General features: G+C 32.2%; 3 protein-coding genes across 7 annotated transcripts; 2 read left to right on the forward strand and 1 right to left on the reverse strand.

Annotated features, from left to right (window-relative positions):
• The first annotated feature begins 1,679 nt into the window (after positions 1-1,679).
• LOC129886568 (uncharacterized) lies at positions 1,680-2,733 on the forward strand. The gene has a single exon (XM_055961308.1). The coding sequence runs from the start codon at positions 1,812-1,814 to the stop codon at positions 2,550-2,552; it is 741 nt and encodes a 246-aa protein (XP_055817283.1). The 5' UTR covers positions 1,680-1,811; the 3' UTR covers positions 2,553-2,733.
• Positions 2,734-4,204: 1,471 nt separating this feature from the next.
• On the reverse strand, positions 4,205-11,026 carry LOC129899964 (mitochondrial arginine transporter BAC2). Of its 4 annotated transcripts, none has more exons than XM_055974972.1 (8): positions 10,916-11,026; positions 8,502-8,702; positions 8,310-8,385; positions 7,963-8,058; positions 6,968-7,204; positions 6,688-6,889; positions 5,665-5,800; positions 4,205-4,754 (listed from the first exon to the last, which is right to left on the reverse strand). In XM_055974972.1, exons 2-8 carry the CDS (start codon positions 8,616-8,618, stop codon positions 4,560-4,562), a joined length of 1,059 nt encoding a protein of 352 aa, XP_055830947.1. In that variant the 5' UTR covers positions 8,619-8,702; positions 10,916-11,026; the 3' UTR covers positions 4,205-4,559. The 4 variants fall into 4 exon arrangements, 3 of the variants coding, with proteins under 3 accessions (XP_055830947.1, XP_055830937.1, XP_055830942.1); XR_008769580.1 differs by adding an exon at positions 5,304-5,393 and having other exon boundaries at positions 4,666-4,754; positions 6,688-7,204; XM_055974962.1 differs by having other exon boundaries at positions 6,688-7,204.
• Positions 11,027-16,289: 5,263 nt separating this feature from the next.
• Positions 16,290-20,864, forward strand: LOC129899985 (uncharacterized). Of its 2 annotated transcripts, XM_055974978.1 has the most exons (4): positions 16,290-16,625; positions 18,008-18,354; positions 18,665-20,333; positions 20,457-20,864. In XM_055974978.1, the coding sequence occupies exons 1-4, from the start codon at positions 16,415-16,417 to the stop codon at positions 20,681-20,683; spliced, it is 2,454 nt and encodes an 817-aa protein (XP_055830953.1). In that variant the 5' UTR covers positions 16,290-16,414; the 3' UTR covers positions 20,684-20,864. The 2 variants fall into 2 exon arrangements, with proteins under 2 accessions (XP_055830953.1, XP_055830951.1); XM_055974976.1 differs by having other exon boundaries at positions 18,665-20,864.
• The last annotated feature ends 3,057 nt before the right edge of the window (positions 20,865-23,921 follow it).

Raw genomic sequence — 23,921 nt, forward strand, 5'->3', positions numbered from 1 at the left:
ATGTAGTGTGATTGAATTGTTATTTTTTCCTTTCTTTTTATTTTATTTTTGATTATTGTTTAATCTATTTTTTTGAAGATTATCTTTAAATTATTAATGCTTGATATTATGTAATGGTGAAAAATAATATGATATATTTAAATTGTATATTTAAATAATATAATATATTATAATATGTAACTATCATATAAACAAAGTGCTAGTGTTCATTTTCGCAATGAAAATATCATGTTTGTTAACCATATGACTTTAATGAATTGATTAAATCAATAAATAATTATTTTATAAAGAATAAAATATAATATTATAGCTAAACCATATGATTAATAGCATATCCTAACAATCTTACTAATTCTAACATTTTTATTAATTCCGGATCAAATATGAAATCACTTACTCTATTCGTTTTAATTTTTTATCTTATTTTTCATTTTAATTGATTTAAAAAAATAATTTTTTTGACAACTCTTTAATTTTAACTTTTCACACATCATGTTAAATCACAAGATTAAAGGATATTTTAGTATGTTCAAAATATCTTTAAATTAATACTATAAAACTTAAAAGTCTTTTTTATTTACTTAAATTTCATGCCAAGTAAAAATCAGATAAATAAATTAAAACAAAGAGAATTTTAAAAACGGAGGGATCGACCACCATATCAGAACTTCTTTCACCTTGTATTTTCCAAATTTGTTTTGAAATATTGTTCTTAGACTAAAGATTTATTAAAAACAACTTCTCTATCACATAATAATAAGATGAAAACAATATTTACGCATACTTTGTCTTTTTTAAATTCAATTACAAAATCACACTAGATATATTATTGTTATTTACTAATTAAGAAAGAAGTATGAATATTTTAAAAAATATACTAGTGGATAAGTAACTTTTTTATTTGCCCTACTCAGCATTCTTTTTTATTTTAGGGCGTTCAAATAATTATTGTTATCCTCTTATTCATAGTATATGTGGTGATAGATGTGAGTTTTTTGTGTAGAGATAATTTTTTAAAAACTTTTTTTTAGCTAGAATAAAGTGCGAGTGGCCTCGATTAAGGACAAGATGTGAAAAGTGATGTTGAGATGGATTGGATATGTAAAGAGGATATACACGAATGTCTCACAACATGGAGATGTGAGAGATTAACTGTGGATGATTTCATGAAAGGTAAAGATAGGTCAAAGAAATATCAAGGAAAGATAATTAAACAAAACATATTGTATCTTTAGCTTATCGAAGACATGATCTTAGATTAAAACAACTATAAAAATAGTTGATTGTTGTCTCACTTACCCTTCTATATTATTAGTAATAGTAGTACTATTATAATTTATTGTTGTTCGATTTCTATTACTATTAATTGTTTCTTGTACTTCAATTATAATTATTCCACCCTTTTAAATTAGTTGCCAATGTTTTATTTTTTTGAGAATTAGTTAATTAATTTTAAAAATTAAATTAAATTAAAATTTAGTTTCAAAATAAAAACGTAGACATTACAAATTTATCTCATATTAATTTAATGAAAAATTATTTTAAAATATAAATTAAATTTACATAATTTAACTTTCAATTAACTAATTTGAGACAAAAAATATTTATGATTATTATTTTTGGCTTTTATTTTGACATGATTCATAAATTTTCCTTCTTCTTTTTGTTTTTCATTTCATTTGATTGCCTTAGCCTCAAAGGTTCGAGTTCTCTGTAGATCTCTAATCACTATTGGAACAAAAATAATTCGAAATATTCAGTTGATTTATTTGAAGTTTATTGCAATTAGCGATTTTTAAGATCTCCGATCAATGGCGAAGGAATTTAACGTCCCGCCGGTGGTTTTCCCGTCCGGAGGAAATCCCGGTCCACAGCAACGTCGGCTTCCAACGGCGCCGTTTCAGCCACCGAAGTCATCGAACCCTGGGATACCTTTCATGTCTTTCGATGTAGGGTCTGCTGCTGCTTCCACTTCATTTTCCACTCCGCAATTCGCATCCACCACCATCGGCGGTGGTGGTTCGATGGGTTTTGAAGATGAGCCGCCGTTGCTGGAGGAGCTTGGTATTAACACAAGGCAAATTTACCAAAAGACTATATCGATTATGAATCCATTCCGGGTTAAAGCAGATCTTCATGAAGATGCTGATCTCTCTGGACCGTTCATCTTCCTTATGGCATTCGGGCTTTTCCAGTTACTTGCCGGAAAACTTCATTTTGGAATCATATTGGGATGGGTGATCATGGCTTCATTGTTTCTCTACGTAGTGTTCAACATGCTCGCCGGCAGAAATGGGAATTTGAACTTGTACAGGTGTGTCAGCCTGATTGGATATTGTATGTTGCCTATTGTGATTTTATCGGCGATCTCATTGTTTTTGCCCGGAGGATTTGTTATCAAGGTGGTGACGGGAGTTTTTGTGTTATGGTCCACGCGGGTTTGCACTAGGCTTGTGGTTGAACTTGCATCTTGTGGGGATGAACATCGTGGGCTGATCGCGTATGCTTGTTTCTTAATTTACATGCTTTTCTCTTTGCTAGTGATATTTTGAATCAGATTAACGTGTTAGTATATTGCAGTTTATGGCTTGATCAATTTTTTTGTTACTTTGGAGGCTTTAACTTGTGGGGTTAGAGTTTCTTAGTTCTATTTGCTAAAGATGAACATAAAGAACTGAATTATGTAGTTTTAATATTCACAATTTGTTATAGTTGGAAGATAGTTATGGTTTAGTTTCTTCCTATTTTGGCTAGCTTTCAAATTTCTTGAGTTTCCAAATGTTAAATGGAGATGTACTGTTATTTTCTGACTTCACTATTCCTAGGTCAGAAAGGAGCTATTTTTTTTTTTGACTTCTTGCTTTTTGTCTACTATATCCAAAACATTTTGTGAAGTTTCTTCAATTTTGCTAGAATTTTCCTTCCTTGTTTTGCCTGAGACTAGAAATTACCTTAAACATTCAGAAAAGATTTCCGTGGTGTTGTTGATATGATCTAGAAGTTGTACTCCATTTTGGTTGGAAGCTATGAAGATTACAGAAGGTCTGATTTATTCGTGAGATGCAGTGTAAGCAAGAATAAGTGAAATCACAATAACCACATGGATAGTGGTGGATGTTGATTGAATTCTTATGCATCATCTGTTAACGTGCCTTCTTATCTGCATAAACAACTAAATAGGATGTTTTAAGTTCATGCACATTCACCTCTTTTATGCATATACCATAGAAGTTTAATGGGAAGTAGTGATGGTAGAGTAAAGTTGGAACAAGCTAATGATGGAAATGCTGTTCCAACGATCTAGAGAAAATGTAAAAATATTTGATTTGGGCTGCTAATGATTAGTTTCTTGAGGCAATGGGGACATTTCATTTTTGGTTGGGGCATGGGGCAGCCATATGTGCTCTTTAACTTTATGATCTACAACCTCTCGAGTTGGTTATATTGCATTGAAGCTTATCTTTCTTATCCCAGAACCCACCTAATACTTTGTTTTAATAACTATCACTAAGTTCTTCAAGTGCTAGGTCCGAATATTCAGATAGTCTCATGGTTAGAGATTTTAGGGATTGAAGACATACTTCTTGGTAATGATGTTGTTGATTTGTTAACTGTTTATTCTTTGGTTGTAAGATATTATGTCAGGTTAAACTCCATTGTCTTAATCAGTGACGAATGTCTTCATCGTATGTAATAAAGAATCTAACAGTTTTTTTGAGGTAATCAAGGACTTCTGATTGAATAATTTGTTGTTCAAATAAGATTCATAAAGGATACCTTTGTGCATTTACATAGGCACGGAGACCATCTCTTGTACAGTATGTAATGCCTACTTTCATCCATTAATTTTGTCTACAGAAGTGTCATTATGTAATATTGTAAGCTGTATGGTGTTAAAAAAGTGTTTTGCATTTATGCCGCATCAGTGGACAAGCTGTTTTCACCTTAAGGCAAATTATTTTCTGGTTTGCGAAAAGTTCATAAAAGTTCTTTTCTCCCTTGTTTTTTTTTTAAAAAAATAAAATAATAATAAATAATTGGTCCATTTATCTTTGTTTTCACTTTTTCACTGATAAAGACATGGAACAGATTGTTGTGAAGGTCTGTCCATATTCCCTTGAAACAAACTTGTCGTCCAAGTAGTTATTTTTTAGGCAAAGATTTGATGACTTTATACAAGTTTGGCAGAGAGACACTAACAATAGAAATATTAATGGTATGCTTACAATGTTTATGCATCCCACACACTAATCCCTTAGATCAAAGTTACTAAGTCAACACTATCGTAAAACTACAAAATGGTACTATAAATCGTTTACATTGTTAAAATCATATGAGAAGCAACGCTTCACTTTATTACTAGTTATTCACATCTTTAACAGCCAAATTGTACAAACTACAAAATATCTAAATAGTGACTGCCAAAGACAAAGCAAACATTTAACCAACATTATTGTGTGATAGTCGTCTCCAAGCTGGTTCTAGAGAAAAAAATGTGTTTCTTTCTAATAATATTTCGATTTGCTTAGTTCCTCAAGTCCTCCGCGGTCTTGTTACCTTCACTTAGGGAGCAGTCTGTCAATTGCAAAAAGATAACCACCTACAACCACAAAGGACGCAATTCCACTCCGTGCCATCCGCAATCCCAAGCCACGAAATAAGATATTCCTATCTGCAGGATGGATCCCAGTCCATCTCTCAAATCTCTTCCCCGGCAGTTGCCATTTGAGAAACCTCCTCTCCATGGATACAAACTGCACATAAAGAGTGTTACGGAAAGAGGATAATCCACAAGGCCTGGGGAAAAGAGAATAACAGAATGTCCCTATGAAGAATCCCGTGTTTTATACTTCTAAGGATGTTAAAAAATCTGAGGGGTCAAAAGTATCTGTAGCATTCACTTAGTACGATTATAGCTGATACAGAATGTAACAGATGTGCCAATTTATATGGTTACAAATATACATTCTCGTCTATTCCATCCTCCAACCAACAGCCATCAATACTAAATCCCATAGACAATGCATATTAGCATGTATTCCTAAGCAAGAATGGGTGCTAAAAGTTCACCTACAGAAGTTATATCATTTGCAAAAGAGATCTAAGTCGGATGATTTTGCACCGGGATTGTAATTGCCACATTATGAACAAAAACGTTTGACATCAACTAATAAATTCCATCACAGATCCTGTCAGACCAGCAGCACTTGAGAAAAGATAAATACCCACCAAATACAGGCCACTTAAAGATTACTTCAGCTTTGAATAGAGCGAAATGAGTACAAGGGTTTCACATAGCAAACCTTAAGTAGCTTGGGATTGAGGTGTTGATTGATTGACTGTTGACATTGTGCACACCCCTCCAATGGAATTGACCAGTCCCAACTTTAAGGCTGATAAGTTAAATTGACCATATAAATTTGTCTGAGACACCAATTCATCCCACATGTATACTCACAGATTTTATGAGCTTAACTAACAAATATGTGTTGTAACTGTAACTAAGAAGCTCCCAATACTGATAACATATTTCACTAGACCACCCAAGGTTTCTTGAACATTAAGGTAGACCACCCAAGGTTTTTCTGAGCATTAAGGTATCTGGGTGGATATTCATGTAGAAATCATATAGCAGATGATTGAATCCCTGGTAAGGCAACATACCTTGGGCAGCACAATGCACTGTGAACGAGATTTGGCAGTATCAAAACAATGAGAAGCAGCAGCAGCAACTGAACCAGAGAATCCAGCTGCAAGGCTAACAGCTAAAGGAGACAATGGACCAACTTCTTCATCGGATCTGAATGATAACAAGGTAATGGTTAAGAAGGATCGAAGTTATTTAAATCTGAATAGGGCATGTGTCTATCTTGGAAAATGAAGTGACAAAAATAGACACTTGTTATATAGAAATTTTATTATAGGGGAGAACCCATTTGTCAAGCATAACTCAAGTTGAAAACAACAGAAGGCTAATCCAATAAAGTTAAAACGGCAAGCCTGAAAGCAAAAATTGTTACATTCTTTATTCACCACACTGTTTCATGTCTGACATAAAACCAAAACATCTTAGCGGAGTCGATAAAGAGGCTTAGTACATGAAAATTCAGAAAAACCTCTTCATCAACAAAAAGAAACACAGAAAAAACCATGTTCAAATCGCAAAATAAAATAAAATTAGGTGCTTCTCTTCCCGTCTAGGCATTGCTAGGCAGAGTTATCTAGTTTTTGTACACGTGGGAGGAAGTTGGTACCTGGTAGAATAATCGAGCTATCGAGGTACACACAAACTGATTCCAGAAACTACTGTTATCCCCAAAAACAAGAGTTATGGGGGGTATTTACTATGGTGCAAAAGCCTTGTTAGTCTAATGCACATTGATTTAAGGATATTCTTCAAAAATTATAATATGGGGGTAGATTTCTTAATGTGGGGTTTGATTGAAACTTTCATAAAGTAATAGGTCGCAATTCTAGTTTTCTGTTACTTAGACAACATCTAATCCAAACCATCTCTGGGAAACGATAGTCATCCAAACATGAACTCTTTTCCAAATAACTTGTTTTTGGAAAATATTTTGAAATGTTTCTCCAAGGAAAATGTCAAAAAAGCATCCGAACACTAGAATTAGAAACCAGGACTAGAACAAACATTTTGAGCAAGTTAACATAAGAATTGAAGCATACCTAGGTGGGGGATTCATCCCAACTGCTTTCCATTCAATCATTGCTTGATGCAGGAATTGCCACGTTGAAAAGAATACACCACCAAACACACAATCTCGAGCAAGTCCAGATCTCATACCTCTCCACAAAGCACCCCATCCTTCCAAAGATATGATCTCTAACGGCCTCTTAACATCAGAAACAGATGGGGGTCTACCAGACCCTGTCATCATCCATGGATAATCTTTCAGGGCAGTAACCAAATTGGGATGTTTGGTGGGCAGAGTGCTCAAAAGACAACCTGTGTTGTTCAATGCCCTAGCGTCCCGGGAATATCCCGGTAGCAACTTTGCCATTAAAGGCGAAACAACGGACTTTTCGACAACTGACGTGGAACTGGGAATTCGGGAGGCAGAAGTAACCTGAGCACGGAGTTTAATAAGTTCAAATGGAGAACTTACTAGTGATTCCACTGCTCCAGAAGCAATTCCTGCCAACAGTGCCTCAGAGGCATAGACATACCTGTCGTCTCGACCATCTGATTACGATACAAACACAATATGTTAGCATCCAAACCTCTAATAGTGTGAAAAGAAGCAAGTGTACTAAAAAATATTCAACTTATTTGTATAATACGGCAGTGCATAATTCCAATACCCCCTTCTTTCCACTGCTATTACTAGTTTCATTGAATAAGGCATTCTTCTTTCATCCCAATTGAGCTTGTTCAGTTATAGATGGCCAAATAGAACAATTCTTCGTTCAATTGGCAGATTATTCAACTCTATTTATAACATAACATCTATACACAAAAACTATGTGAATATCTTAGTGATAGAAAAGGCTCTAAATTTCAAAACTCTAATCGTATAGTTGAGAAAATAATGGTTCAGATTATCTTATTTTACTCCAAAAACAATGGTGTTTTCTTACTCTTCTTTGTTGACAAAAAGAAACTATCAAAAACAGTTTAAGATATGGTTCAAGACGGACTGAGGTCGGGAATTTATTAAAACCATTTGTTTTGGAATATGGTAAAGTTGCTTCTACGTGGGGGCAACTATTCCTTTGATGGATGTTGCAATGACCTTTCTTAAAGTACTGCATCTATTATTTCGGGTGATTCTTTACTATCTGTGTTCTTTAATGGAATGAATATTCTAGAACTTCCATTTACAAGACAATCATCTAAACCAACATGATCATGCAAATTCTGTTTGGTCTAGGTTTGAATTTTCTGGTCACGAGACTGGCAGAAAGGTTAATAAAACAGTTAAACAACTGAAGAAATCATACCTTTGTAAAAAGCTGTTAATATTTCATAAACGCCAAAGCGAGCTCCCAAACCCACTGATCTTCCAAGTGTCAACCACCCAAGACCACTATACAAGCCTTCAATGTTGATAAAAGATTAAAAGAACATAAATATTTAAGAAAGATGTCCATATAAACAGCAGTCTATACGAAAAATTTTATGAAGTTTTTTCATCAGTTTTTTACAAGACCTATAATGCATGTATTTGTCATAAAAGCATAAATAAAATTGGCACATATCCGTTTTAACTTTTATCATGAAGTAAAATGAGAGAGCTGAGTAGCATCACTAATAGTAACCATAAAACAAAAATAGCTGATTGAGTCACCTGAACTTCCTGACAAAGTTCTAACCCGATTGAGGACATCAACACCAGTGAGTTGTTTACTGCTACCTGATCCCACCTGCATTCCACTCCACAGAGCATACAACCAAAGCACAAGAAGACATTAAAGATGCTGCCCTCCATGTAAGATAATACATGTAAGTGAACGTTCATGGCTATCGGCAATTTCCACACCTGTACAAGGACCTTAAGGCTATCGAGAGGGTAACTGATAGCAGTGGCTAACGTAGCAGATCCTGCAGCAACAACTGCATGTGTTGCAAATATTGGATTCTTCAAAAGTTCATTCATTTGAAAGATTAACGTGAACAACTGTGTGTTGTAACTATTCCTCTCCTTGAGTCACAGCCAATCTATTAAGAGATTCCCAATTTCCTGCAATTCCCATTAGATCGACACAAAGAGTTAGTACATCATATGCTCTATCATCCTCATTTAAAGGGAAAGATAATTTTCCTTTTTCTTTTTTTCTCTCATTTCTCAGATCACAGATTTTTTATTTTTTTTTATTTTTTTGAGGAAAAAAAAAAGGCTTTAATAGTTCTTAGAGTACGGGGGTAAGTTTATTTTGATCCTTGATATATAATTTTGAACATTAATAGTCGTGTATTGTTTCGGAAACAGCCGTCCTACATTGGTAGGAGTCAGGTCTGCGTACACTTTACCTTCCCCAGACCCCACGATGTGGGATTTCACTGGGTTGTTGTTGTTGTTGTTGTAATAGTCGTGTATTGCTACTTCTATAGAAGCCACATTCGGGTCAAGAAAATGTTTGGGGTCCTCATAGGGTCAAGAAGATAAAGCAAGAGAAAACACAAATGTAAAACAAGGAGATAATTAATCCCTTGGGAAAACCAAAAGGTCTGCATCGATATAAATGAGGTTAACTACAGGACAAAAATGGGATTGGTTAAAAATAATGACGACATTTGGAATTAAATCAGCTTTTCAGTTTGCCATTCAAGATGTACCAAGGCCTAAAGCACCAAATGATGTTAACTATCTAAGATAGCCTTGTAACAGCTGGTTAGGACAGAGGACAGAAGCGACAATTGAAAAATTGTTGCAGGTTTTTTCAACTATAAAGTACCCTCATCTTTCCCGATAATTCCCCTTGTGTCGTGTTCTTTAAAAGATCTAGAGCCCATTTGAATTGTCTGAATTTAAGCAGCTTTTAAGTGCTAAGTGCTCAAAGTCAGCTTTCCAAAGCTCTATGATAATGCTAAAATTAGTAAGTACCAAGACACACTTGATCCAATTTCATTTGATAAAAAGTTGAAAGGGAAAAAGAGAAAAATCACAGTAAGTGTCAACAATCTCACCACAATTTGCATTTGATAGAAGTAGATAAACTTGTATGACTAATATGAACTGGATATGGTATTTTCTTATAAACCAACTTCTCAAATTAGCACTCCCATAATATAATACATAACACTAACAATTTAAATCCCATGTTTGTGGTGTCACTGTTTTGGGAAGTTGCACTAGCTAACACAGAATCTGCCACCCTGGCATAAGTTTAAATGGTTTTACATGACAGTGATAATTTTCTTTCCTGTTAGTGCATTTCTTCCTCCGATATATTTGGTTGGCAATGAAAAAAGTTGAAAAAAGAGAAGGATATTAACATAGGAAAGACCGAAAGACCACTAAACCAACTTTTTCCATGTAGTGCATCAGTCACTGTGATTTCTCTCCTTCACACATTACAAATATACAGAACTTATTTTTGGGGGTAGGGCGTAGAACTGATTAGAAATAAGAAGTCGTACACACCACAATTAAGTTGTTGAACGTTCACAGTGGTTAATTTTTTAGAAGGACTTTGTGGGAAACCGGAACAAGAATATTGCGATTAAAGGAGTAGATGTTGGCATAAGCATAACCCAAAGATACAGGATTCAACAAAGAAGCTAACCCAGAATAACCTTTCCTGGATCAAGATTTACACTTTAACTACAAGGAACAACCAGTAATGGGTTCATTTCTAGTCATAGCATGAAAATCATAAACCTGTGGTTTCATCATAATTCTGCCGCTGTTTCCTTTTCCTTAATCATTATGACCTAAATCACTATACTCGAATAGTATGTAATCAGTAAAGTTAATGCTATAAGGGAGCAGGATACATCGCGTTAGATAACAAAATGAAACTATTTTGCAGTAACTGAGGAAAAAGATGTTCTAGACCTTATCAGCTTTAGCTCTAGGTGAACTAAGCAATCAAGCATGTACAAGCTGAATGCTCAAACACATCTTCCTTCTAACAAGCAGCAGCAGGAAACAAAGTAAACCAGCAACAAGAAATCAGAAAGAAAAAAAAACGTGAAAGTATCCGTGAACACCTGATTTTTATGCAACAATTCATTCAAAAAGCAGGAAAAAGGAAAGAAACAACGATTCATTCAACAACAAAAAAAACTGCGCGACATTTGTCTATTTGGAAATTGAAAGCAGAACCACAGAAAATAAAAAAATTAAGGAGCAAAAATGTGATAATATGCTACTGAAATCGCAAAATGGATGAAATTAAGAGATGAAGAGGTTCTAAAGCTTGAAATGATGGAGAAAGAGTTTACAGTTACCGTCGAAATGCCATTGAAATCGGAGAGAAAGATGCAGAGATGGAGAAAAGGAAGACGAAGGAAGAGGAAAAATTAGGGATTTTGTCACTGAGGGTATTGTTGGTATTAGAAAACAATATGAGGGATTAAAGGATAAAATTATTGGTCAAACAAAAATATTTTTTTCAGAGAGAATTTACTCTCAAATTTTGTGGGTTTTTAAATTTTAAGAGAATTCGACTATTTAAAATGTTAATATTTGGATTTTAAAGTAATACATGAACATATTCGATAAAATTAAAATAAATATATTTTTCCAGCAAAAATTATTGAGTTTTATCTAATTTATATCTGGACTTTTACCTTCACCCTTGACATACAGGTTGAATTGATTTTCAATTTTTTTCCCTTAGAGCGTGTTTGGAAAGTCATGTAATTAGGATTTGGTGTAATTGAAAGTAATTACATTCTTTGACATGTTTGATAGATCAAGTAATTACTTGGTAAGAAAGAAATTAAATGTAATTGAAGGAGACTAATTACACTTTTCAATTTACAAGGGAAGGTAATGAATTGATGTAATTACATGAATCTTTTTTAAATTCTTCTTTATTTATATTTATATTTTTCATTTTAATTTTATTATTCCTATTATTTTTTAAAAAAATATTTTTATTATTCTAATATTTTCTAAATTTATTTTTTTAAAAAAAATTATTAGTATTCTAATTTTTAAAATTATATTTATGTACTTTGTGTTAAAATTTGATATAAGAGCATTATGTTAAATTTTTTGTTTTGAATTTAGGATTTATGTCATATTTTCAATTTCATCTGTTTTAGTAGTATTGACTTGATATTTCACATTCCAAAACATTTATTTTTTAGTTAAACTTGATAGATTATTTTTTGTCAAATGTTTTAATAATTTTATGACATTATATTTATAATATTGATGATTTTGTCAAACATACATTTCATGTTGTTCATAAAAATCTTATACTTTTAGTTTATTTTGAGTAATTATTTAAAATATACTAATTTAAAAATTATAAATAAATTATTTTTTATTAATATTAGTTAAGAACATATGTTTATTAATTAATATTTAATTTAATATCATTTAGAAATATTCTTATTTCTATAATATAAATTTTAAATTTAGAAAATTAACTTTTATTTTTAAAATTTAATATAACCTTATAATTACATCTGTGCAACCAAACAGAACAATTGTAATTACACTGAAATTACACTGTGGCAAATAAACAGGTCATCGTAATTACTAGACTGTGTAATTACTAGACTAGTAATTACTAACTTAATAATTACACCAATTCCAATTACCAGGTGACTTTTTAAACAGACCCTTAGTCTCCTTCGTTTAATTACATACTAGGTAATTATACAGGTATGTATAAGATTAGATAGCATATATGAATTCACTTTGTATTTATTGTATATGTTCTTTTTTATATATAGTTAATATATGTAATAAATATAGAGCAGATTAAAAATATTAATACAGAGTGAAAGAGATAAAATTTAAATTTCTTTCTCCATTCTTGACGTAGAAAATTGACGCAAAAATGGAGAAAAGGTTAAAGAAAAAGAATTCTAAATTAGTTTCGATAAATCATAAATAAAATAAAAGGGTGTAGAGCAAATTAAAAAAATTGCACACATTAGAGGTACAAATGTAAATAACTCATTGTTCTTCTTATCGATTTTTCTTATAACCACTTTACTAAAAAAAAAATACATATTGATATAACATACTATTTGTTATTTTTAAATGATCGAAAGTCAAACCTGGCCCGAAAATTGACTTCTATTTGGGATCCTACTCCTACTCCAATTTTGGACCCCGCTCTCAATTTCAAGATCAGTTCTCGAGTCAAGGCTAGGTTGGATCTCGAATCAGAATGAGGGTTAGAGTCTTTATTAAAGAATAGGCTTTGAATTTGAGTACGAGTATAATGTTATAATATTTTTCTCAAATTATATTTAATATTTTTAAAATAATATTTTTTTTTACTAATTAAACACCAAAAAATAAGTAAGTAAACCACCTGTACACCCTTAACATTTTATTATATTTTGAATAAATCAAGCGCAATTTTTACTCCTTCAAACTAGGTAAAAAAAAAAGTGAAAGAAAGAGAAAAACCAATGGAACCGTACTAAAAACGCAATTGTTGAACAATAAATAGCAGATTGGCGCTGAGGAAGCCAAAGTAGACACACACACACACAACAATGGGGATAGAGTATGATCAAACGAAAGCTGAGTACAACAGTGGTGGGGATTCATGGAGCTCATCAACCAACTGGACGATCTCTCGTGGCTCTCTCGAAGATTCCATCACTTTTGAGTCCTCCGATTCTCCGATCGATTCTGAATCTACTCAAATATCACCTCTTATCCTCCACCGACCTTCGCCAGATTCCGCTCCTTGTGAACTTAAGTGTACGTGAATAAATCAAATTATCGTATTGTTTAAAGATAGTATATCATCAAGTATTTAGTCGTATCTGTTGTAATTTTTAATTATGCACTTTTGACTGGATTAGTCGGAGATAGAAATCCCTAATTTGATTTACCATTGAAATCACGGACACATATAGAGTTGAAATAGTGAGATGTTTTTGTAGAGAACATATACTACAACAACATACCAATACCACTAAGTGGGGTTCGGGGAGTATATAGTATACGCAGATTTTTTGAAAGATCATTGGCTCAAGTGCATCAAACTCAAGTAAAAGTAGAAGAAAACAATGAAGAAAGCATAGTCATTAATCAGAAAAGAAGTGCAAAATCTACAATGAAAAACCCTAACAACAGTAAAATAATGTGATAATCGAAAACACAATAAATAACACATGACAAGAATTATAAGGGTACGACTAGTACTACGATAGGCACTAACAAGCCTAAACCTTCGCAAGGCAAGACAACCGTCCACCCCTATGTCCCGTCTAATCACCATTCACCTCTGCCCAATAATATAATATAACATAATATTTGGTTTGGTGGTAGTATAGAGCATCACGTTGGTTGTAGTCGGGGGAGGAGCCACCTATTGCTCATGAACCCCCTTCAGTGGAAAAAAACTGCGCGACATTTGTCTATTTGGAAATTGAAAGCAGAACCACAGAAAATAAAAAAATTAAGGAGCAAAAATGTGATAATATGCTACTGAAATCGCAAAATGGATGAAATTAAGAGATGAAGAGGTTCTAAAGCTTGAAATGATGGAGAAAGAGTTTACAGTTACCGTCGAAATGCCATTGAAATCGGAGAGAAAGATGCAGAGATGGAGAAAAGGAAGACGAAGGAAGAGGAAAAATTAGGGATTTTGTCACTGAGGGTATTGTTGGTATTAGAAAACAATATGAGGGATTAAAGGATAAAATTATTGGTCAAACAAAAATATTTTTTTCAGAGAGAATTTACTCTCAAATTTTGTGGGTTTTTAAATTTTAAGAGAATTCGACTATTTAAAATGTTAATATTTGGATTTTAAAGTAATACATGAACATATTCGATAAAATTAAAATAAATATATTTTTCCAGCAAAAATTATTGAGTTTTATCTAATTTATATCTGGACTTTTACCTTCACCCTTGACATACAGGTTGAATTGATTTTCAATTTTTTTCCCTTAGAGCGTGTTTGGAAAGTCATGTAATTAGGATTTGGTGTAATTGAAAGTAATTACATTCTTTGACATGTTTGATAGATCAAGTAATTACTTGGTAAGAAAGAAATTAAATGTAATTGAAGGAGACTAATTACACTTTTCAATTTACAAGGGAAGGTAATGAATTGATGTAATTACATGAATCTTTTTTAAATTCTTCTTTATTTATATTTATATTTTTCATTTTAATTTTATTATTCCTATTATTTTTTAAAAAAATATTTTTATTATTCTAATATTTTCTAAATTTATTTTTTTAAAAAAAATTATTAGTATTCTAATTTTTAAAATTATATTTATGTACTTTGTGTTAAAATTTGATATAAGAGCATTATGTTAAATTTTTTGTTTTGAATTTAGGATTTATGTCATATTTTCAATTTCATCTGTTTTAGTAGTATTGACTTGATATTTCACATTCCAAAACATTTATTTTTTAGTTAAACTTGATAGATTATTTTTTGTCAAATGTTTTAATAATTTTATGACATTATATTTATAATATTGATGATTTTGTCAAACATACATTTCATGTTGTTCATAAAAATCTTATACTTTTAGTTTATTTTGAGTAATTATTTAAAATATACTAATTTAAAAATTATAAATAAATTATTTTTTATTAATATTAGTTAAGAACATATGTTTATTAATTAATATTTAATTTAATATCATTTAGAAATATTCTTATTTCTATAATATAAATTTTAAATTTAGAAAATTAACTTTTATTTTTAAAATTTAATATAACCTTATAATTACATCTGTGCAACCAAACAGAACAATTGTAATTACACTGAAATTACACTGTGGCAAACAAACAGGTCATCGTAATTACTAGACTGTGTAATTACTAGACTAATAATTACTAACTTAATAATTACACCAATTCCAATTACCAGGTGACTTTTTAAACAGACCCTTAGTCTCCTTCGTTTAATTACATACTAGGTAATTATACAGGTATGTATAAGATTAGATAGCATATATGAATTCACTTTGTATTTATTGTATATGTTCTTTTTTATATATAGTTAATATATGTAATAAATATAGAGCAGATTAAAAATATTAATACAGAGTGAAAGAGATAAAATTTAAATTTCTTTCTCCATTCTTGACGTAGAAAATTGACGCAAAAATGGAGAAAAGGTTAAAGAAAAAGAATTCTAAATTAGTTTCGATAAATCATAAATAAAATAAAAGGGTGTAGAGCAAATTAAAAAAATTGCACACATTAGAGGTACAAATGTAAATAACTCATTGTTCTTCTTATCGATTTTTCTTATAACCACTTTACTAAAAAAAAAATACATATTGATATAACATACTATTTGTTATTTTTAAATGATCGAAAGTCAAACCTGGCCCGAAAATTGACTTCTATTTGGGATCCTACTCCTACTCCAATTTTGGACCCCGCTCTCAATTTCAAGATCAGTTCTCGAGTCAAGGCTAGGTTGGATCTCGAATCAGAATGAGGGTTAGAGTCTTTATTAAAGAATAGGCTTTGAATTTGAGTACGAGTATAATGTTATAATATTTTTCTCAAATTATATTTAATATTTTTAAAATAATATTTTTTTTTTACTAATTAAACACCAAAAAATAAGTAAGTAAACCACCTGTACACCCTTAACATTTTATTATATTTTGAATAAATCAAGCGCAATTTTTACTCCTTCAAACTAGGTAAAAAAAAAAGTGAAAGAAAGAGAAAAACCAATGGAACCGTACTAAAAACGCAATTGTTGAACAATAAATAGCAGATTGGCGCTGAGGAAGCCAAAGTAGACACACACACACACAACAATGGGGATAGAGTATGATCAAACGAAAGCTGAGTACAACAGTGGTGGGGATTCATGGAGCTCATCAACCAACTGGACGATCTCTCGTGGCTCTCTCGAAGATTCCATCACTTTTGAGTCCTCCGATTCTCCGATCGATTCTGAATCTACTCAAATATCACCTCTTATCCTCCACCGACCTTCGCCAGATTCCGCTCCTTGTGAACTTAAGTGTACGTGAATAAATCAAATTATCGTATTGTTTAAAGATAGTATATCATCAAGTATTTAGTCGTATCTGTTGTAATTTTTAATTATGCACTTTTGACTGGATTAGTCGGAGATAGAAATCCCTAATTTGATTTACCATTGAAATCACGGACACATATAGAGTTGAAATAGTGAGATGTTTTTGTAGAGAACATATACTACAACAACATACCAATACCACTAAGTGGGGTTCGGGGAGTATATAGTATACGCAGATTTTTCGAAAGATCATTGGCTCAAGTGCATCAAACTCAAGTAAAAGTAGAAGAAAACAATGAAGAAAGCATAGTCATTAATCAGAAAAGAAGTGCAAAATCTACAATGAAAAACCCTAACAACAGTAAAATAATGTGATAATCGAAAACACAATAAATAACACATGACAAGAATTATAAGGGTACGACTAGTACTACGATAGGCACTAACAAGCCTAAACCTTCGCAAGGCAAGACAACCGTCCACCCCTATGTCCCGTCTAATCACCATTCACCTCTGCCCAATAATATAATATAACATAATATTTGGTTTGGTGGTAGTATAGAGCATCACGTTGGTTGTAGTCGGGGGAGGAGCCACCTATTGCTCATGAACCCCCTTCAGTGGAAAATTATACTATTTATACACGGTAAAAATAATTTTTTATGTATATATAGTAGATGTCGAACCACCCTCGGCAAGTTTATGTGTTTACTTCTTCAAATTTTGAACCCTCTAAATCAAAATCCTGGCTCTGCTACCGGCTGTAGTATTAATGTAGTGTTTGGCTTTTGTTATTTGATGTCATATGTGGTTTACTGTGTTTAGGTAATCGCACTTTGTTTTTGTTGTTGTTGTTACGTTTTCTTGTATATAGTTGTCATTTTTCTCCCTACTATCTTTTTTCGTTTTATTTTCTGCTGTGATTTGCTTGAGCTGAGGGTCTTTTCGAAATAACCTCTCTACCTTGGAGAGCTGATGGTAAGAGGTGGTGGTAAGGACTGCGTACACTCTACCCTCCCCATACCCCACTTTGTGGGGTTTCACTGGGTATGTTGTTGTGATTTCACTCTAGGTGTTGTAGACTCTAAATTGACCCTGTATAACCAGGATACTGATTTAATGTGATGAACTAGCTACCCAAGCTTTTCTAATGGGTATTCTGAGTTTGATATGTTTGGGGTTACTTGGGGAAATGCAGTTCTTTTCTGGTTGTCTCCTTTCACTTTAACCTGAATGCTTAAAGTTTTGAGAAGCTACTCCTGTACTGGTTTGCATATAGTCTTTAGTGAGAGGTGGTTGCCCAAAGAACAAGCTAGAAATTTTGTCCATTGATTATATTCTGATACTATCAATTTCTGTACTGCAGTATGCTTTATGCAAAAGCATGAAATCAGGCAGGTCTATGTTCGAAGTACTGCTCGTGTTTATGAGATATACTATGCACCTACTCTGCAGAGCGACAATGAGTATCTATGTACCGTCCGCTGTAGCATAGCTGAACGAGATGGAGAATTTCTCCAAGCTAATGAGATTGAAGTAGTTACCCCGCAATATTTGGAGGATTATGTAGGAAATCCAACAGAAGGTAGAGTCACAGCTGAAGCCAAACTTTGCACCAGGGAAGATGATTGGGTCGAGGTTAAGGTTCCTGACGGGAACAAGGTAAACTGCCTGCAAAAGCACACAACAGGGAATGAACGAAGAAGTGTTGAGGTACACTATATGATGACTTTTGGGTACTTGCCTTGTTTAGCATAAAGAAAACAAAGAAAAAAGTTCTAAAGGGGTAAAGAAAACTTTTGGAAACTTAGTGGATTCTATTGGAGATTTCAAGTTTCATAATATAACTAAATTAGATTTTGGGGCATCTGATGTAGATGCTTTTGTCATATAGCGTTTGTTAGAATGTTAATGGCCAAAGTTTACTCATTCTGTTCCTTTTTTAATCTGCTCTATGGGAGAAAACGGCCAATTTGAATTACAATAGCTTATTATTGTCTTGACTGCAGATCTTGTCTTGCAGGATTTATATGAGGCCACAGCGGAAATTAGTGATGCAGATCCCTGCATGTCACTTACAATTCGCTTTTTATCACTTCCAAATAAAGATTCTATATGCATCGACGAAGTTTACATATTTGGTGACCCTATTAACTCTAATGAGGTAGAGACCCCAGCAGCTCCTATGGAAAACCAAGCTAGTTCTTTTATGGCCATGCTTGTTCCCACCCTTCTGCAATTATCTAAATCAGGCATCAGCCAGAAGCAGCAGGACAAAGATGTTTTTGATAGTCAAAGAAAGGAAAATGAAGTGGGAATCACAGTGAGGACATCTGATTTTGCTGATGCCAGTAAAGAAAATGAACAGGAAAAAAGGATGAGTGCTGATCATATTGTGCAGTTGGATGTCACTGACAAGCCTGTAGCAAAGCCCACTCATTCCCAGCCTCTGATACACCAGGATTTAAGCAGAGAGAACCACAATATCTCCACCACGAGTAATGATGCTTCACAAGGTCGTATTGTAGAAGCCATTGAACAACTTCTTGACCGAGTGAGCAGAATTGAAAATATTTGCTTGAGATTTGAAGAAAAGATGGTTAGTCCAATTAACAGCATGGAGACAAGACTTCAACGACTGGAGCAGCAAGTAGAAACTCTAGCTAAGAATTCCCAATTTTCTGGATTAGCGTCCTGCACAAGAATAACAGCTCCTTCATTTACTTGCAGTGAGTCCAATTCTAGCTCTTTGTATAATGATGGAAGTGAATATCGGTCTTGTGGGGCATCAGAACTGGAGAAAAAGGATCTCCCTTGCAATAAGTTGTCCGAACCTTCTGATGACATGCCTGTTTCTTCTAATCCTTCACATGTTCTTTCAAATCTTGTGATTTCTGCCCCTGAGTTTTCATGTGGAGAGGATGAAGAAGAAAATCATATTGCTGAATCAGTAAAGGTTTCTTCTCAAGAGAAGCAGAAGCAAGTTTTATCTATTGATGATGCTTTAGCTGCAGCACTTTCTGGATTTCTGTCTACGTCCCACGTTCTTCCACCAGATGAAGGGACCTTGGAAGTTATTGCTTCTGGATCTATTAGTGAGGGAGTAAATGAGAAGAATGAGTTTTCAGAATCTACCCAAAGTGCTTCAGTTATCGCTCACAACTGTACTTTGGAGGGAAATAACAATGACAAACCTTCAAAGTATACTCAAATTCTTGCAATTTCAGCTCCTGACTTTACCGAGGAGGAGTATGAATTTGAGAATGCAAATTTCATCATGGCTTCTTCTGCACCAGCTCCTGAACTTGCCAGCAAAGGAAACACAAATAATGAAATAGCTTCTCCAAGCACTGGAAGTCAAGATTTCGTTGATCTTAACCGAAGCAAGAGCATGGATAACGCAAGTTCAACTGTTGCTTCTGAGACGTATGCAGAGCAAGAGAAATTTCTCAATGAGAATGTGCAGCTTAAGGAAACTTCTGGAGTAATTGGTTCGAAAGATCATCCTTATGCACAAGAAAGTATCAGCAGATCGCAGGATAATCCCACTGCTTGTCTTTCAGGTCAAGATGATAAGGTTTCAGAGACTAATGTAAGAGATTCTACCAATGAGCCACAGATGAATTCTCGTAATCTAGAAAATGCTGCTGAATCTGTAGAACATGATGCTTCAAAATGTTCTCACGTGGACGGTATGCAAAATGTTTGTGAATATCTAAGACCTTCTGCTCTAGATTTCGACATTCCTATCTTAGATGTGAAGTTCACAGCCAATGAAAACGGTGATACCAAGTTCTCACTAGAAGTTCTTTTAGGTGACATGACAGATGTTAATGTTGATGAAAGTGCTGATAATGCTGTCACTAGTGAGGGAACGACTTCCACTGATATGGATGATAAAGTATCACCAAAGTGTTCTGCAGGTGATAGCAACGCTCTGGTGGATTTTGGAATTTATGCTGCAGATTCATTCACTAATTCAGATGGACACAGTAGTCCGAGTATATCGAGCCACCAGGAGGTAGTCATCGGTCTCATCTGAGACCTCTTACTTTTTGAAATGTGTATAGGTACATTAGATGAGACCTCTTACTTTTTGAAATGTGTATAGGTACATTCAACTGGTTTGTGACTGATTTTTCTCTTTTTAGTTTTAGTATTCAAATTGAATGTTCTTTTGTTTCCTCCAGTCATTTCAAGTTCATAATTCTTGACTATTGCCATATCTCATTCCTGCTTAACCTCTTACCTTTCTCTTGAGATTTGTTTATTACCTCTCTAAGAGCTGAAGTGGTAACAACCAAAATGCAATAAAAAGAAATCACAACGAAACAATTAAGGCATTGTTGATCTTAAGTAATAGAATTTAATTCAAAAAGTTGATAACTTGATAGTTTTTTTATATTTATTTTGATGTTTAAGTATACTTAGCAATGCTTGAAACCTTTTTAAAAAAAAAAATAGAAGTAAAAAGAATGTTCTTAACTAGAGGTCTTAAATTCGAGTCTCAGAATAAACAAACAAAATCTTGCTGGGAGTGCTTTCCTCCTTTATCGGCCTTGTGTGACACAAATTTAAATTAATTGAAAAATTCAATATGGGATTTGTTTGGAAAGTTACCTGGTGATTGGAATTGATGTAATTACATAGCCTGGTAATTGCATAATTTAATAATTACAATGATCTGTTTATTTATTAGAGTGTAATTACAGTGCAATTTTCATTGTCCTGTTTGATTAGACAAATGTAATTACATAATTAAATTTTAAAAATCAGATTTTAAATAAATAATATTATTACTTAAATTAATTAATGAATACAAACTTTTCTCCTAGCCACAGTGACAAACAAACTAAATGAAACTTATTGTGCCAAGAAAATACAAAGATCAAATACATAAATAATTTACCAAGACATCAAAATATGAAAATAAAAAAATGAATCAAGAAAGAAACCTTACTTGAAAAAAGAAGTATAGGGTCTGTTGTAGTGTCGTTAGAAGTGAAAATGTCCAGACAAAAAAAAATATCTTTTGGTATTCCATGTTTAAAAAGGTAGTATTAAAAAATGTCATATAATTACATGGTGTAATTACACCTATTTCTTACCTTTCCCAGGAAATTAAGGAGTGCAATTACTTTCTCTCAATTACATCCAATTCTTCTCATGCCAAGTAATTATTTGGCTTATCAAACATGTCAAAAGAGTGTAGTTACACCAATTATATCAAATCCCAATTTAAACATGAAGAAAACAACAAATGTCAATTGCCAGAATATCCATATCCATATGAGTGGCCAGAGTTGATCAGAATTGAGATTATGCATGTCAAATTTATAATAGAACATATGAATCTTCGTATTTCAAGCTTTATGCTAAATTCAGAGTGTGTTGAAATATGTAATGTGTGTTGCAATAGTGTTTGATTTTGCCCTGATGAAGATGATCGTGTTAAATTTCCAACAAGAGTTGGTTGATAAAATTTTATCTAAAGAAAAATCAGATCATATATCAAAATTTTCATTCTCAACTTTTAAAATAAATAATATAAAAGTCCCTTTTTTTTTTTTTACATAAATCTAACTTGTTTTAAATTCTTTTTGAGAGAAACCACGAGAAAAAAATTTAAAAAGAATATCGAGCAATAAATTTGTAATATTCAAGATATATCAACTCTGCCATTGAGGTTTGAGCTACTAGACACTCATTATCAATCGTTTCGACAGGAGTTATGAAATTTGAAATATAATTCAAAACATTTACAAATAATTTTCAATCCCAACATAGAACATTGATATCATAATATTTAGAGATTATACATACAATAAATATTAAATATTTATTTGATGTTTGACTCTATCTTTAATGATGTTTGCCAGATTCATCACAAGATGAATTTTAGCTCAATCATCCAAGATAAATAGTTTTTGTCTCATATATTCAGGACTATAAATTCAAGTTTAATATTTTAGGAGTAAACTTCAGATTTATTATTTCAAAAGGAAATTGAGTCATATTTATAAATTCTAATGTAGAAATATTTTCTCTAATATATCTTTCAGAATATACTAGGCTTCAAAACAATTACTGCTTCTAGTGGTTAACAAGTTTATAAATATTTGCTATTAATTAAGAATAGAAATTTTGTATCTTCGAGACTTTCAAAGTATTTGTTCGATATGATAGAGTTCTGTGCTAATAACAAAATTTATAATCAAAGAAAATGTGGGATAGAGATATAATTTTTTTTTTCTCTTCAAATAATATACTGAATTGAATTGACTTTCTATTTATAGAAAAAAAATTATTGCAAATCGTAATGTCTTTCGAGAAGCTGCTTGCAAGCTACTGATTTCAAGTTTATCCAATTACAAATTTATCCAATTACAGATTATATATCCAATTATAACTTGTAAAGTTATCCAAAAAATTATGTATTTAGATGAACATCTCTACCAAAAGTTGGTTGATAAAATTTTGTCCACAGAAAAATCATATCATATCATATATCGAAAATTGTCATTCTCAACTTTTAAAATAGTACAAGTTTTTTTTTTTTTTTACAGTGTGCTATGTAAATTTGACTTTTTTAATTTTTTTTTGGAGAGAAATCACAAAAAAAAGAAATCTAACAAAAATATCGAGCCATAAATTTGTAGTATTCAAGATTAGCAACTCTATCATTGAGCTACTAGACACAAATTATTAATCATTCCAAAATGAGTTATGAAATATCAATCTAGTTTTATTGAATAATTAGATACATGACCTATGCCAGCACACGACCCAATATATGTTGCCAGATAGAACTTGAGAAGTCAACTAAATTCTTATAAGATTTTTTAAATATTTTACGTTGTTGACTATCGTAGTTTATAATTTTTTTTACGTAATTTTTAAATAATATATATTATTTTTTTCTCAATTTATGCGGCACATATAGAATTTAAAAAAATAATTATATTTTTTAAATATTTTAAGTTTTTAATTATTGTAATTTATAGTACTTTTTACCTAATTTTCAAATAATATATATGTTACTTCCCTTGTCTCATTTTATGTGGCATTGATAGAATTTCGATAGTCTGTCAATTTTTTTTATGTCTTTTAAATTGTTTAAGTTGTAAATTATTGTGATTTATAATACTCTTTATGTTATTTTCAAATGATATATTTTATTTCCTTTAAACCTATTTTAAGTGGCACCGATTGAAGTTTGAGAGTCAACCAAATATTTTTTTATGACTTTTTAATAATTATGATTTATAGTATTTTTTTTA

Source organism: Solanum dulcamara, chromosome 1 (assembly GCF_947179165.1).
Source record: "Solanum dulcamara chromosome 1, daSolDulc1.2, whole genome shotgun sequence".
NCBI classification, from domain to species: Eukaryota; Viridiplantae; Streptophyta; class Magnoliopsida; order Solanales; family Solanaceae; genus Solanum; species Solanum dulcamara.

Coding starts and splice junctions, on each gene's coding strand:
- LOC129886568 (XM_055961308.1), top strand. CDS start 1,812: ATGGCGAAGGAATTTAACGTCCCGCCGGTGGTTTTCCCGTCCGGAGGA.
- LOC129899964 (XM_055974962.1), bottom strand. CDS start 8,618: ATGAATGAACTTTTGAAGAATCCAATATTTGCAACACATGCAGTTGTT. Junction 8,386..8,501: donor GCCTTAAGGTCCTTGTACAG/GTGTGGAAATTG, acceptor AGTGGAATGCAG/GTGGGATCAGGTAGCAGTAA. Junction 4,755..5,664: donor AGTGCATTGTGCTGCCCAAG/GTATGTTGCCTT, acceptor CTTTATGTGCAG/TTTGTATCCATGGAGAGGAG.
- LOC129899985 (XM_055974976.1), top strand. CDS start 16,415: ATGGGGATAGAGTATGATCAAACGAAAGCTGAGTACAACAGTGGTGGG. Junction 16,626..18,007: donor CGCTCCTTGTGAACTTAAGT/GTACGTGAATAA, acceptor TCTGTACTGCAG/TATGCTTTATGCAAAAGCAT. Junction 18,355..18,664: donor ATGAACGAAGAAGTGTTGAG/GTACACTATATG, acceptor CTTGTCTTGCAG/GATTTATATGAGGCCACAGC.